Genomic DNA, 15,824 nt, shown 5'->3' with positions numbered 1-15,824 from the left:
CTATGTAGAATGATGGTCAAAAGTCTCAGTGTGACAAAGGGCATGAGTTGGGAATGGAGCTGGGAGTCCCTTTACTGGATTGCCATCAACCACATCAATACTGCCTCTACATCTTTCTTTCTGTCTTGCCTGCTTGCTTTCCTTACCTGATAAAAACATAGGGAATAGGTGCAGGAATAATCTGTAACGATCCTTTTCCAGATTCTGGGTTGGAGAGAGAGTTCTGGATAGGGCTAACGTTTTGTTTAAAGTAGACGAGGTTTGAAGTTCAAGGCACTTACCAAGCGAATAAAGCTAGCAGATTCCACGGGTTTTGAACAAACAAAAAACACCATTACAAGGTCAGAAAAAACCCCAATTGACATTATCTGTACTAAACATTAACATTCAGGGTAAGTATGAAGTACATGTAAATTAACAGGCGAACTGTGGTCGGACACAACACATTACACAACAGATGCAGATGTGACCATGAGATACCATGGATTTTTCAACAACCCATCTCGATGTTTGTAACATAGCGAGCCAACCAATCACCCTGAAACTTTGTCTTTCTCACGAGGCTTTCCACTCTCCACACCTGAAGATCTTGCCTCAGAATTCTCTCCAGAGGCCACTCCCTCTTGGACGGCTTCAACAATGACCCACTTAGGGATTCTATCTTTCCCTCTGAGATTCCTTTCCCCTGGATCTCCAAGCAAGCATCACCTTGCAAGCACAATTTCAGATCTTCAGCTGTGTCAAGCAGAATACCACTGCTCCAAAGGGGTACCTTTGTGCCACCGGCCTTCCACTTGGATTCACCAAACATTGGCTGCTTTCTAGGATATTCTCTCAAGCCCACTTTGGTTATGTCTGTTTCCGACAGCTATTTCTTTAAATTGGAAACTATTTCTCTTTTACCTCAATTTGACAGGACATATTTCTGATCCGTGTCTTTATCCCTTATCTGGGATTGCCTCCTGGGTCATAACCCTGCCTCCCTCCCACATTTGGAACTAAAACTGCACACTGTACTCCAGCTGTGGCTTGGCAATATTCTGTATGATTGTAGTCAGACCACTTTACTATTTTTTTAAATTTAGAGTACCCAATTCATTTTTTCCAATTAAGGGCAATTTAGTGTGGCCAATCCACCTATCATGCACATCTTTGGATTGTGGGGGCGAAACCCACGCAAACACGGGGAGAATGTGCAAACTCCACACGGACAGTGACCCAGAGCTGGGATCGAACCTGGGACCTCGACGCCGTGAGGCAGCAGTGCTATCCACTGCGCTAACGTGCTGCCCCCAGACCACTTTACTGTTTAATATATCTTTTAAAAATGCTAATATCTTTTGCCTTCCTCTTTGCTTTCTGTATCTACATGTTAACTTTCTGAGATGATAGTCAAGGGCCCCCAGTCTCTCACCATTCCAAAAATATTCTGCTTTTTCATTTTTCAGACCAATGTGGGTAACTTTACACTTTGCCACATTGTATTCCATATGCCATGCTCTTATTCACTCACTCAACCTTGCTTTCCATTACCTTTCCCACCTAAATTTGTATCATCAGCATACTTGAATACAATTACCCTGGATTCCCTCATTTAAGTCAGTAACATAGATTTTAAAGAGCTGAGACCCAAACACTGCGGTACTCTACTGGTTACAGCCTACCAACCCTAACATGTTCCATTTATTTCTAACATCTGTTTTCTGTCCACTAACCAATCCTCAACTGTGAATATATTACTCTGGATTCCATAAGTTCGAATCTTATGTAATATCCAATCATACGACAGATATAGTGTTACTTGCTGTAATATATACAACCTACTTAGTGTCAGTGAAATGGAAGCAGAGAGCTGTAGTTCCTCAGGTTGCCAAGCTAAATCAAATCCATCAGTGGAGCTTCTTCTATAGTACATTTTATTCTCAAGTTTAGGATTCAGCATAAGATCACGTATCCAATTAGTAAAAGAGGGCGGAGGAGACTGCTTCCAATTTAATAAAATAATGTGTCCACCCAATAATGTAGAAAAGGCTGATTTTTGTAAGAGGGGTGCCATTTGTTCCACTCAAAAGAGCGGTGTAATAGGAGAAGGTTGAATGTTGCTATGAAAAATATGTGAGTGTGGTGTAAAAAGGTTTCCCAAAACATAGCCAATTTAGGACATGACCTGGACATATGACTGAGAGGGGTTTGGGCAGTATGGCATTCGTCACAGGTTGGATCAAATTTGGTTAATTCTATGGGCACGATTTACCGGCCATGACCTGCCGGAATCGGGAAGGGATGCAACCAATCCTGGGAGTGGCCTCTTCCGAGATTACCGATGGTGGTACGGTCTCACGAGATCTAACGAGATCTTGCGGATGTCGTGATCTGTATCCCGCCGACAATAGACGGGACCCAGACTTGCAGAGTTAAGTGAGTTTAAAAGGCCCTTGGGTGGCTGGTATCTGGGCCAGCTGGCACCCTGGCACTGTTGATGCCACCTGAACACCTTGGCACTGCCAGCCTGGCATCCTGACAGTGCCACCTGGACAGCCTGGCAGTGCCACCCAGGTGCCAGCCTGGCACTGCCATGGTTCCCAGATGGCCTTGCAAAGTTGGCAGTGCCAAGGTGCCAAACTGGCATTTTGCCCACACTGGAGATCGGGCCTGGGGTGCCCTGCCCGTATGGGGTGAGGTGCAGGGGGCTCAAGGACCCCCCCAACAGGTGAGTTGGGGCATTGGGGGGAATCCAGGGGTTGCGTTGAGAGCCAAGAGATAAATGGCACCCAGGGCCATTCCTGACAGTTTAATACATAACCACTTTAAAGAAGCTTTGTTCAAAACAATAGGACCAGTATCCACAACTTTCCAATTTATGCTTGGTAGCTCTTCGGCATCTTGATCATTAGGCCTCTTTTCCATTTGCGGGTTTAGAGAGTGTTTATGGACAAATCACTGAAACCTGGGAGCGTATATTAAATATTCCCGCACTTTTCAGCAGGAAAACACTAGATTGCCACAAAGAAAGCATCCCCAGAAGATTAGTTCTAACCTCCATTGACTGAAACTACTTGAGCTAAATGATCACCCAGTGGATATCTGGTAATGCAGCACTGCCCAAGGGCTGAATGAGCCCTCCAAGTCTCAGCGGTATAAAACTCAGGAATGCTTAAATGCTAAATCATACAGAGACCTGGGATATGGAATTGAGGCTGTGAGTCTCTGAACCCACACCCACTGCAGTGGATATGCTATCAGTTACCACATACCAACCATGAGGCTGCTAGCACCACTCCTTGGTTCATTGGGATGTACATAGGAAAATGTTAAAAGGTGCAGAGACACAAAATAAAATAATTTTCAGTGATACAAAATAAATTGTGCAGTCAGAAAAAGAGGTGAAACCGCCCCCCACCCAAAAAAAAATGTTAAGAGCTCAAAGCCGTGGATTAATCACAAATAGTAAATTCTAAATGATTCCTTTCTACAAATATCCATAAATGAAAACATTAGGAAACCGTAATCTCCAACAAAGATAACCGTTGCAAAATCAAAGGCATAAAGAAGATGCAAGGCCAAAGATTCTGGGGGATAGGTGTTATTTGCCCCAAAGTCTAAAGAGTTGGGCCAATCATTATGGAAGATTTACTGGCCATTGATGAGGTGGAGGTGGCTTAGAGGTAAGCTAACCTGCCCATTTTCAAAAGTGATAAAAAGTGCGAGAACACTTAGGTGATTTACTAGTTTTGCTGCCAAATTGCAATATGGAGTTTTGGATTTAAAGTAAACATAGTTTGACTGCAGGATGATTTTAATTTATGGTGATTATCATGGCATTAATAATTTGGCAGATTATTATGGCTAATATCCTTTCCTTAATATTTGTACATCAAATGATGGATGTTGATGGATAATCACAGTGAGGAATTTGAGATTTCTATTGATATTTATTAAGTGGTGCCTGTATTAGGCTCAGGAACACTACTTGTTTGTGCAATTGTGTAATTGTTCCATAAATTAAAATAATGTGATTCCTGTTTTATTTCCCAGAAATCCCAGATGATGAGGCGCAGTACTTAATAGAACATCTACGAAGTATAAATGCACAACTGGAAACTGAGCAGGTATGCATCTTTTCTGAGGCATAGCGATTGCGTTACTCAAAGTGTAGAAGCGCAAGTTGACGTATTTCCTCATATTCCTGTATACAAAAGGAACAAAGTAATGGTATATTTATTATTACTTGTGCAATGGACAATGCCAAGGTTATTTCTCTATTGAAGGATGACTTACCAGAAAAAACAAACAGCTGTGCTTGCACTTGATTGCTTTGTTTGGGGGTGGAAAATATTTGTACTGTTGGCAGCACTTTTTGTTAATGTAGAGGAAGGTATGTATCAATGCTGGTCAAGAAACTCTCACTGGTTTCTGCATCCAGCGGTATTTGATAACTTAAAGTGATATTATTGTCGATAAAAGGTCCGGTGAAAATGTCTCTTCAGGCGGTCTCAGTACCTCCGAGAGAGAGCAGTGCCCCTCAGTGCATATACCAACAAGCTCTTCCACTGCAGTCTTGGTTGCTATGGTAAGTATACTGTAATGCAAAAATGGTTTTAAAGTCTAAACATCAGCATTCATTTTTAACATTTTTAGCTGCAAAATGTTATTATTAATTTGTATGCTACTGTTGCATCTCAACACTTGACAAAACATAAAGCAGCATTGTTATAATAGTGAACCATGCTGAACAGAAGTTTAAAAAATCATAACCTTGAGGCAGATTTTATTCTTTCATGCCAAGGCATAAAGCACCACCTGGACCAAATGTAGAGAGGAAAATCAGACAAGGTGATCAAACACTGTTACATTGTCGTTCTTGCAAATGTCATTGCTCAGTAGAAATACAGGAGAGCATAATCAATGTTGCTATGTTTTTCCAGCTTTCTTCCTAATTGCTCGTTTCATCTTTCTGGCCTCCTAGAAATTGAAATGACTGCATGACCACACATTACGAATGAAGAAGGCTTTATGAATGTTTTAATCATTTTTCTGTTTCTAAATAGCAGTAGGAGGACTTATATTGTACAACGCATAATTATTTTCACATGAAGGATCCTGTATTGCTTGCTAATGCTTTAACACTTCGGCAAATCACTAGTTATTGGTTTAAGGGCAGGTACTCTGCTCGTTTCTCCATTGCTCACAATCTTGCGCCTTCCTTTTCAGTTGCTTGTAGGAGTTCCCATTTTTAATTTCAGTTTGTCTCACACATCATTCGCTTTGTTGGTCTATGCTCTTCTTAATTTTGCATCAATCACTCCCTTCAGCACGTTTTCATGCCTCAGAATAGTCAGTAACGATCGTTCCTCTTTCACCACCGTGAGAGCTTCTTCATTGCCCTTAAGTTCTCTTCAACTGGCCCGCTCCAAACTTATCCAAAAATGCAATTTTCCAGACATTGTATTTCAGCATTTCTTAAGGTCCACGTTTCAGTTCCATACAACAAGACACTCCAAATCACAGCTTTGGCAAGTTTTTATACCATAACACTGCCTGTTCGGCCATGCCCCTTGCCTGAAGTGTGGTGATCCTCAGGTTTAATCACCACCAGTCAGCTCTCCCCCTCAAAGGGGAAAGCAGCCTATGGTCATCTGGGACTATGGCAACTTTATCTTTACCTGTTAGATTTCATCACCTGCTAATGCTCGTATTCCAAGCATTGTCTGGCATCTTTGAATCTGTCTATATATATGTTTCTGGAACATACCTCTTCATTCACCTGAGGAAGGAGCAGCGCTCCGAAAGCTAGTGACATTGAAACAAACCTGTTGGACTTTAACCTGCTGTTGTAAGACTTCTTACTGTGCTCACCCCAGTCCAACGCCGGCATCTCCACATCATGGCGACCATCGACACCGCAAACTGCCGGCTCAAAGTGGAGAGGATCTCCAGGAAGATTGCGCATACAGACACTGACATTAAGTTTCTACAAAGATGCAAGAAAGCAGACAAGATCCCGAAAGGGCTACAGATCACAAACCCACTCAAGTCGACCTACAACACAGACTACACTGAGAGACTCTGCCGTCGCACCTCTCTCACACTCCTCAACCACCTCGTATGCCAGCTCTACAGCAGATGACGCAACCTGGAAACCAAGATAGAGGCCACATTCTCAACTTGCGCTCAGGACGCAGCAGACCAGCTGTGGTCACCCTTTAGACTTTGCATTTTTAGATTGTGATATCTTATAATTTAACAGTGCCTTGCTGAAGTGATGTAAAGGCCAGTTCCTATTTTTTCAGACTGCCTTGTGTTAGAAGATGGGCCATATCCTATGCCGCATAATGTTGTTTTCCTTGAGCACACAATTATGCCCTGACATTTTCGTAAACTTTTTTCCAGCAGCTGAACTCTGCTTTTGAATTTTATTCCCTGATTCCTGGGCGAGTCACTAGTTTACTCTTATAAAATCGCACTTCACAACTAAAAAAAAAAATCAGCAAAACTGGCGGCCAGAACTGCACAGGGTACTCTAGCCACAAGTGGAGAGCTACATGCAGTTCAGGTCACCACATTATAGGAGGGATCTGACTGAACTGCAGAGGATGCTGCCTGGGCTGAAGGGTCTGAGTGATGGGGAAAGATTGGATAGGCTGGGGATGTTTTCCTTGGAGCAGCGAAGGCTGAGAGGAGACCCTGATAGAGGTGTATCAGATTATGAGGGACGTAGCTAGGGTGGAGAGGAAGGCACCTTTTCCATTAGTAGAGGGGTCACCTAACTAGGGGGCATAGATTTAAGGTGAGAGGTAGAAGGCTAAGAGGGGAGTTGAGGAGAAACTTTTTCACCGAGAGGATGGTCTCGAAGACCATCTTCGAGTCTGGAACTCACTGCCTGAAAGGTTGTTACTCTTGTAACATTTAAGAAGTATTTAGATATTCACTTGAACTGCCATAACTTCCAGGGTTATGGACCAAGCGTTGGAAAATGAGATTAGTGTAGTCAGGTCTTTGTTCACTTGTGTGGACATGATGGTCTGAAAGACTTCCCTCTGTGTTGTAAATGTCTATGAATTTATAACTGTGTATTTATATCTGGATTTCCTATAGCTCCATGTTCATAAATCATTTCTTCCCAACCTGTCCCAGGTGTTTCTGCTTTCCTATCATTATTCCTTCAAATCTTAATATATTTTTAAATATTATTCTAATTAATCTAGATTGGATTTGGATTTGTTTTATTGTCACATGTGCCGAGGTACAGTGAAAGTACGTACAGTCCACACAGATCATTTCATACATGAAAAAACATAGGACATACATAAATATACAATGTAAATGCATAGACACAGGCATTAGGTAAAGCATAAGGAGTGCAATACTACCTAGTAGAGAAGATGTGTAAACTGATCAGATCCATGGATGGGAGGCGGTTTTGCGTGATAGACTGGGCTGTGCTCACGACTCTTTGTAGATTCGTACGATCTTGGGCCGAGCAGTTACCATGCCAGGCTGTGATGCAGCCAGATAGGATGCTTTCTATGGTGCATCTGTAAAAATTGGTAAGAGTCAATGTGGACATGCCGAATTCCCTTAGTTTCCTGAGGCAGTATAGACGCTATTGTGCTTTCTAAGTCGTTGCGTCGACATGAGTGGACCAGGACAAATTGTTGGTGATGTGCACACCTAGGAATTTGAAGCTGCCAACAATCTCCACCTCTGCATTGGTGCAGACAGGGGTGTGCACGATCCTTTGCTTCCTGAAGTCAATGATCAGCTCTTTAGTTTTGCTGACATTGAGGGAGAAATTGTTGTTGTTACACCACTCCACTAGGTTCTCTATCTCCTTCCTGTACTCTGACTCATCGTTGCTTGACATCTGACCCACTACAGTCGTGTCATCGGCAAACTTGTAGATGGAGTTGGAGCCAAACATTGCCACACAGTCGTGTGTGTAAAGAGAATATAGTAGGAGCCTAAGTACGCAGCCTTGCGGGGCCCCTCGTATTGAGGACTATCATGGAGGAGGTGTTGTTGTTTATGCTTACTGATTGTGGTCTGTGGGTCAGGAAGTCATGGATCCAGTTGCAGAGAGAGTAGCCAAGTCCAAGGTCTGATATGAGCTTGGCTGGGATTATGGTGTTGAAGGCGCAGCTGTAGTCAAAGAATAGGAGTCTGATGTAGGAGTCCTTGATGTCGAGATGGTCCAGGGATGAGTGTAGGTCCAGGGAGATGGCATCTGCTGTGGACCAGTTGTGGCAGTATGCGAACTGCAGTGGATCAAGGCATTCTGGAAGTCTGGAGTTGATATGTCTTATGACCAACCTCTCAAAGCACCTCATAATGATCAATGTCAAGGCTATGGGACAGTAGATGTTGAGGCATGTTGCCTGCTTCTTCTTTGGCACCGGTATAATGGTGGGTCTTCTTGAAGCACGTGTGAACCTCAGAACGGAATAGGGAGAGGTTGAAGATGTCCGCGAACACATCCGCCAGGTGGTCCGCAAAGGATCTAATTAATTTGGTTCTAGTGTCCCAACGGCCCTGGATGATACTCAGGGAGTCCGGTAGTAATAGCATTGTTGAGAATTTGGAGGCAGTTTCGGCAGCACTTTGGGTTGGGGGCAGGGTCAAGGGAAATGGCGATTCATATATTTGAGCCAGGGAAGTGGGATGGAAATTTTTGGAGATGGGAGGAGAAAGGAATTAGGACACTAAAAGATTTGTTTCTTGGGGGTCGGTTTGCAGGATTGAAGGAGCTGGGAGCGAAGTATGGGCTGGAGCAGGGGAAAATATTTAGATACATGCAGGTTCGAGACTTTGCCAGAAAGGAGATACAGACTTCCCAGTAGAGCCAGCTTCCACATTGCTGGAGAAGGTGCTGATGACAGGGGGACTGGAGAAGGGGGTAGTATCGGCGGTTTACCGGGCTATTTTGGAAGAGGAGGAGGCGCCGCTGGAAGGGATCAAGGCAAAGTGGGAGAAAGAGTTGGGAGAGGGTATGGAGGAGGGGTTCTGGTGTGAGGTGCTCCGGAGGGTGAATGCCTCCACCTCGTGTGCGAGGTTAGGGCTGATACAGCGGAAGGTGGTGTATAGAGCACACCTTACAAGGGCGAGGATGAGCCGGCTGTTTGAGTGGGTAGAAGATGCATGTGAACGTTGAGGGGGGGGGGGGGGGGGGGGGGGGGGTGGACGAACCATGTTCATATGTTTTGGTCCTGTCCAAAGCTGGAGGATTACTGGAAGGAGGTTATTAGGGTCATCTCTAAAGTGGTGCATGTGAAACTGGACCCGGGCCCTCGGGAGGCCATATTCGGGGTATTGGAAATGGGTGCGGAGGCAGATAGAACATAGAACAGTACAGCACAGAACAGGCCCTTCAGCCCTTTATGTTGTGCCGAGCATGGTCCGAAACCAAGATCAAGCTATCCCACTCCCTGTCATTCTGGTGTGCTCCATGTGCCTATTCAATAACCGCTTGAAAGTTCCTAAAGTGTCCGACTCCACTATCACAGCAGGCAGTCCATTCCACACCCTAACCACTCTCTGAGTAAAGAACCTACCTCGGACATCCCTCCTATATCTCCCTCCCTGAATCTTATAGTTATACCCCCTTGTAACAGCTACATCCACCCGAGGAAATAGTCTCTGAACGTCCACTCTATCTATCCCCCTCATTATCTTATAAACTTCTATTAAGTCACCTCTCATCCTCCTCCACTCCAAAGAGAAAAGCCCAAGCTCCCTCAACCTTTCCTCATTAGACCTATCCTGCAAACCAGGCAGCATCCTGGTAAATCTCCTTTGCACCCTTTTCAATGCGTCCACACCTTTTCAATGCTTCCACAATCTTCCTATAATGAGGTGACCAGAACTGCACACAATACTCCAAATGTGGTCTCACCAGATTCATGTATAGTTGCAGCATAACCCCGCGGCTCTTAAACTCAAGCCCCCTGTTAATAAATGTTAACACACTATAAGCCTTCTTCACTGCTCTATACACTTGAGTGGCAACCTTCAGAGATCTGTGACATGAACCCCAAGATCTCTCTGTTCCTCCACATTTCTCAGAATCCTGCCTGTAATCCGCACTAAAACTTTTTCTACCAAAATGAATCACCTCGCACTTATCAGGGTTAAACTCCATCTGCCATTTTTCGGCCCAGCTCTGCATCCTATCAATGTCTCTTTGCAGCCTACAACAGCCCTACACCTCATCCACTACTCCACCAATCTTGGTGTCATCAGCAAATTTATTGACCCACCCTTCAGCCCCCTCCTCCAAGTCATTGATAAAAATCACAAATAGCAGGGGACCCAGCACTGATCCCTGTGGTACACCACTGGTAACTGGTCTGCAGTCTGAAAATGTTCCATCCACCACCACCCTCTGTCTTCTATGTGATAGCCAGTTACTTATCCAATTGGCCAAATTTCCCTCTATCCCACACCTCCTTACTTTCTTCATGAGCCGACCATGGGTAATCTTATCAAACGCCTTACTAAAATCCATGTATACGACATCATCTACACACTTAGTTACCTCCTCAAAGAATTCAATCAAATTTGTGAGGCAAGACCTACCCTTCACGAATCCGTGTTGACTATCCCGGATTAAGCTGCATCTTTCCAAATGAAATGAAATGAAAAATGAAAATGAAAATCGCTTATTGTCACAAGTAGGCTTCAAATGAAGTTACTGTGAAAAGCCCCTAGTCGCCACATTCTGGCGCCTGTTCGGGGAGGCTGGTACGGGAATTGAACCGTGCTGCTGGCCTGCCTTGATCTGCTTTCAAAGCCAGCGATTTAGCCCAGTGAGCTAAACCAGCCCCAGAAAGACACCAAATGGTCATAAATCCTATCCTTCAGGACCTTTTCCATTATCGTCCCGACCACCGAAGTAAGACTAACTGGCCTATAATTACCAGGGTCATTCCTATTCCCTTTCTTGAACAGAGGAACAACATTCGCCACTCTCCAGTCCTCTGGCACTATCCCCGTGGACAGCGAGGACCCAAAGATCAAAGCCAAAGGCTCTGTAATCTCATCCCTTGCCTCCCAAAGAATCCTTGGGTATATCCCATCTGGCCCAGGGGACTTGTCGACCCTCAGGTTTTTCAAAATTGCTAATACATCCTTCCTCAGAACATCTACTTCCTCCAGCCTACCCACGTGAATCACACTCTCATCCTCAAAAACATGGCCCCTCTCCTTTGTGAACACTGAAGAAAAGTATTCATTCAACGCCTCTCCTATTTCTTCTGACTCCATGCACAAGTTCCCACTACTGTCCTTGACAGGCCCTACCCTCACCCTGGTCATTCTTTTATTTCTCACATAAGAGTAAAAAGCCTTAGGATTTTCCTTGATCCGACCCGCCAAGGACTTCTCATGCCCCCTCCTAGCTCTCCTAAGCCCTTTTTTCAGCTCATTCCTTGCTACCCTGTAACCCTCAAGCGACCCTACTGAACCTTGTTTTCTCATCCTTACATACTCTTCCTTTTTCCTCTTGACAAGACATTCAACCTCTTTTGTGAACCATGGTTCCCTCACACGGCCCTTTCCTCCCTGCCTGACAGGGACATGCCTATCAAGGACACGCAGTATTTGTTCCTTGAACAAGCTCCACTTTTCATTTGTGCCTTTCCCTGACAGTTTCTGTTCCCATCTTATGCTCCCTAATTCTTGCCTAATCGCATCATAATTACCCCTCCCCCAATTATAAACCTTGCCCTGCTGTATGGTCCTATCCCTCTCCATTGCAATAGTGAAAGACACCAAATTGTGGTCACTATCTCCAAAGTGCTCCCCCACAAACAAACCTAACACTTGGCCTGGTTCATTACCCAGTACCAAATCCAATGTGGCCCCCCCTCTTGTCGACCTATCCACATATTGTGTCAGGAAACCCTCCTGCACACACTGTACAAAAACTGCCCCAACCGAACTGTTCGACCTATAGAGGTTCCAATCAATATTTGGAAAGTTAAAGTCACCCATGACAACTACCCTGAGACCTCCACACCTATGCATAATCTGTTTTGCAATTTCTTCCTCCACATCTCTATTACTATTTGGGGGCCTATAGAAAACTCCTAACAATGTGACCGCTCCTTTCCTATTTCTAACTTCAGTCCATATTACCTCAGAAGGCAGATCCCCTTCAAACTGCCTTTCTGCAGCCGTTAAACTATCCTTGATTAACAATGCTACTCCTCCACCTCTTTTACCACCTTCCCTATTCTTACTGAAACATCTATACCCCGGAACCTCCAACAACCATTCCTGTCCCTGTTCTAACCATGTCTCTGTAATGGCCACAACATCGTAGTCCCAAGTACCAATCCACGCTCCAAGTTCACCTACCTTATTCCGGATGCTCCTTGCATTGAAATAGACAGACTTCAATCCACCTTTTTGTCTGCCGGTACACTCCTGCAACCTTGATTCCCTCCTCAGTACCTCACTACTCTTGACTGGCTTCTGGAACACAGCTCGTTTTCCCAGCCCTCTGACAAATTAGTTTAAACCCCCCCCGAAAAGCCGTAGCAAATTTCCCTCCCAGGATATTGGTGCCCCTCTGGTTCAGGTGCAAACCGTCCTGTCTGTGCAGGTCCCACCTTCCCCAGAATGTGCTCCAATTATCCACGTACCTGAAACCCTCCCCCCTACACCATCCCTGCAGCCATGTATTTATCTGCACTCTCTCCCTGTTCCTCACCTCACTAACATGTGGCACCAGCAACAAACCAGAGATGACAACATGGTTTGTCCTGGCTCTCAGCTTCCACCCTAGCTCCCTAAATTCCTGTTTTAAATCCCCGTCCCTTATCTTACCTATGTCGTTGGTACCAATGTGTACCACGACTTGTGACTGTTCCCCCTCCCCTTTAAGGATTCTGAAAACGCGGTCCGAGATGTCACGGACCCTGGCACCCGGGAGGCAACATACCATCCGTGAGTCTCTTTCGCTGCCACAGAACCGTCTATCTGTCCCTCTAACTATCGAGTCCCCAATAACTATTGCTCTCCTTCCCTCCCTCCTTCCCTTCTGAGCCACAGCGACGGACTCAGTGCTGGAGGGGGCTGGCACGGGAATTGAACCGTGCTGCTGGCCTGCCTTGATCTGCTTTCAAAGCCAACTATTTTAGCCCAGTGTGCTAAACCAGCCCCAGAAAGACACCAAATGGTCATAAATCCTATCCTCCTCCACAAACCACCTTCAAGGTACGGTGACCGCAATGCGCTGATGCACATTTCCCCTGCAACAGCGACGGACTCAGTGCTGGTAGGTCGTCTCCCTCAACAGTATCCAAAGCGGTATACTTGTTACTGAGGGGAACGACCACAGAGGATCCCTGCACTGGCTGCTTCCTCCCAGCCCCTCTCACTGTCACCCATCTACCTTGATTCTTCGGAGTAACTACATCCCTGAAGCTACTATCTATGACCACCTCTGCCTCCCGAATGATCTGAAGTTCATCCAGCTCCAGTTCCCTAACGCAGTTTCTGAGGAGCTGGAGATGGGTGCATTTCCCACAGGTGAAATCAGAAGGGACACTGACGGCATCCCTCACCTCAAACATTCTGCAGGAGGAACATTGCACTACCTTCCCCTCTAGATAAAAAAAGAAAAAGAACGAAAGAAAGAGCTTACCTGTTATTCACTCTACCCCTTAGGTTAAAGGAGGTTGAAGGGTGGGGGATACTACAAGTATAGTGTCTGGGGTTTAGAAACTGGCCAACTTAAAAACAGGTAAAAATAAAGCACTTAACCAGCAACCACTGTGCCCCACACGAGAACAGCAATCAGCTGTTATGGGCATGCGTAAACAATTTAAATCTTTACTACTTACTCAGCAGTCACTCTGTCCTCACTCCGACCGGATTCAGCTGCAAACTCCCAACAGTAAGTTGAAATTTTTTTTACTCCCCTTCTCAGCAAGCACTCACTCAGCAACCACTGCGCCCTGCACGACAACACTACTTACCAGTCACCAGCCAATCACTTACCTGCAGGCTGTGACGTCACGGTTCAACTTCTTTCTACTTCTACCTGCCTTCGAATCTCCCTCTTGATCTTTACTCGGCTGGGATCCTTACAGTGATTGTCTTTTGTTTTGGTTAGAGGAGGAGGTAGGGAGGGAAACACTGAAGAAGTGTTTCGGATTTAACTGTCACTTGACAACAGCTCCTCCACATACCACCTTCAAGGTACGGTGACCGCAATGCACTGATGCACATTTCCCCTGCAACAGCCAATCAGCAGTTCCGCTCTACTGCCCTCTGCTGGATGCTTGCCTTCACTTGAACACCTCGGGTGTCTTGCTCAGGTACACTTTCTGGATGCAGTGACCGCAATGCACTGATTCAAATTTTCCCCGCAACAGCCAGTCAGAAGCTCCGCTCTATTGCCCTCTGCTGGATGCTTGCCTTCACTTGAACACTGAGGGTGTCTTGCTCAGGTACACTTTCTGGATGCAGTGACCTCAATGCACTGATGCAAATTTTCCCTGCAACAGCCAATCAGCAGCTCCGCTCTACTGCCCTCTGCTGGATGCTTGCCTTCACTTGAACACCTAGGGTGTCTTGCTCAGGTACACTTTCTGGGTGCAGTGACCGCAATGCACTGATGCAGATGTTGCAGCCTTCTCCTCGTTGATTGCCCAAAGGTGGATCCTGTTAGGGTGGAGGTCAACCTCTCCACCCTGTGCCCTGGCGTGGCGGGGGAACCTGCTAGAATTCATGAAGCTTGAAGGGTCAAATTTGAACTGAGGGGAAGGATGGAGGGATTCTACAATTCATGGGCGTTATTCATTATGCACTTTCGAGAACTGGATTACATTGAACATTAGGGGGGGGTTGTTGGCAGGGTTGGGGGGAGGGCGACTGTATGTGTTAATGGTGACTATGGATGATTCCTGATTCTTTTTTGTCATTTGTTTATGTTAACATGCGGGCTAATGTTTGGGATTTGGTGGGAGGATGGGATCATTGTTATTGATATGAGGATTGACATTGCATTCGTTACTGATTATTGTTTATTGTTGGGTATAAATTTGGGAGAAAATGTGAAAAAGGAGGAGAAGAAAAATATTTTTTATTGTTATGTAATAATGTTTTTTTGGCACATTAATTTACCTAGTTTGCAGTTTTATGGCACCAGAGACCACAACTACAACAGGAAATGATGAATTAATCCTTATTCATATCATACTGCTAAGATAAAAGAATGCCTGGGTGCATATGGTGTACCATAATGTACATAGTCCACAAATTCTGTTTCAGGGTCTTGTTAGGGGCTGAATCAGACAGTTTGCAATCTCTGTATCCTATTTGAACCCGAGTTTAGCTTCCAATCCCATATCATCTCCTATTACCAAAGCTGCATGCTTCCACCTCCATTATATAGCTTTTCCCTTAGCCCATCTACTGCTGAAACCCTCATCCATACTTCTGTTACCTTTAGACGTTAATATTCTGGTGCTCCCCAGAAGATCTCCCAACTTCCAGCATCTGGAAAACTCAGCTCAACCAAACCTCTGCTGCCAGCATGCTTCCTTGCACCAAGTCCTATTCATCCATCCACCCCTCTGCTCCCTGACCTATATTGGCCTATTGTTTGGTAATGCCTCAAACTTAAAATTGTCATTCTAGTATTCAAAACCCTCCATGGAATCACCCCTCTTTATCTACAACCTCCTCCTTTCAACTCTCTGGAAACTCTGTGCTTCTAGAATTTTGGCCTCTTTGTCCTTTGGTTGTTTTCCATTGCCCTGCCATTGGCGGCCATGCCTTCAGATGCCTCAGCCCTAAGCTCCTAAATGCTCTTCCTG

At 45.2% G+C, this 15,824-nt stretch overlaps 1 protein-coding gene across 4 annotated transcripts in view; it reads left to right on the top strand.

The window, feature by feature from the left end:
* Nucleotides 1–15,824, top strand: part of LOC140387540 (protein unc-13 homolog C-like) — a 972,441-nt gene that overhangs the window by 134,534 nt on the left and 822,083 nt on the right. For all 4 annotated transcript variants that reach the window (XM_072470780.1, XM_072470778.1, XM_072470777.1 and 1 more), the window contains one exon: nucleotides 4,036–4,109. In XM_072470780.1, the coding sequence (XP_072326881.1) occupies nucleotides 4,036–4,109 (74 nt within the window). The remainder of the gene's footprint in view (nucleotides 1–4,035; nucleotides 4,110–15,824) is intronic.

The sequence above is a fragment of the Scyliorhinus torazame genome, chromosome 12, assembly GCF_047496885.1.
Source record: "Scyliorhinus torazame isolate Kashiwa2021f chromosome 12, sScyTor2.1, whole genome shotgun sequence".
In the NCBI taxonomy this organism is placed as follows: Eukaryota; Metazoa; Chordata; class Chondrichthyes; order Carcharhiniformes; family Scyliorhinidae; genus Scyliorhinus; species Scyliorhinus torazame.
The sequence above is the reverse complement of the archived record's forward strand: the minus strand, read 5'-3'. Positions and strand labels throughout refer to the sequence as shown.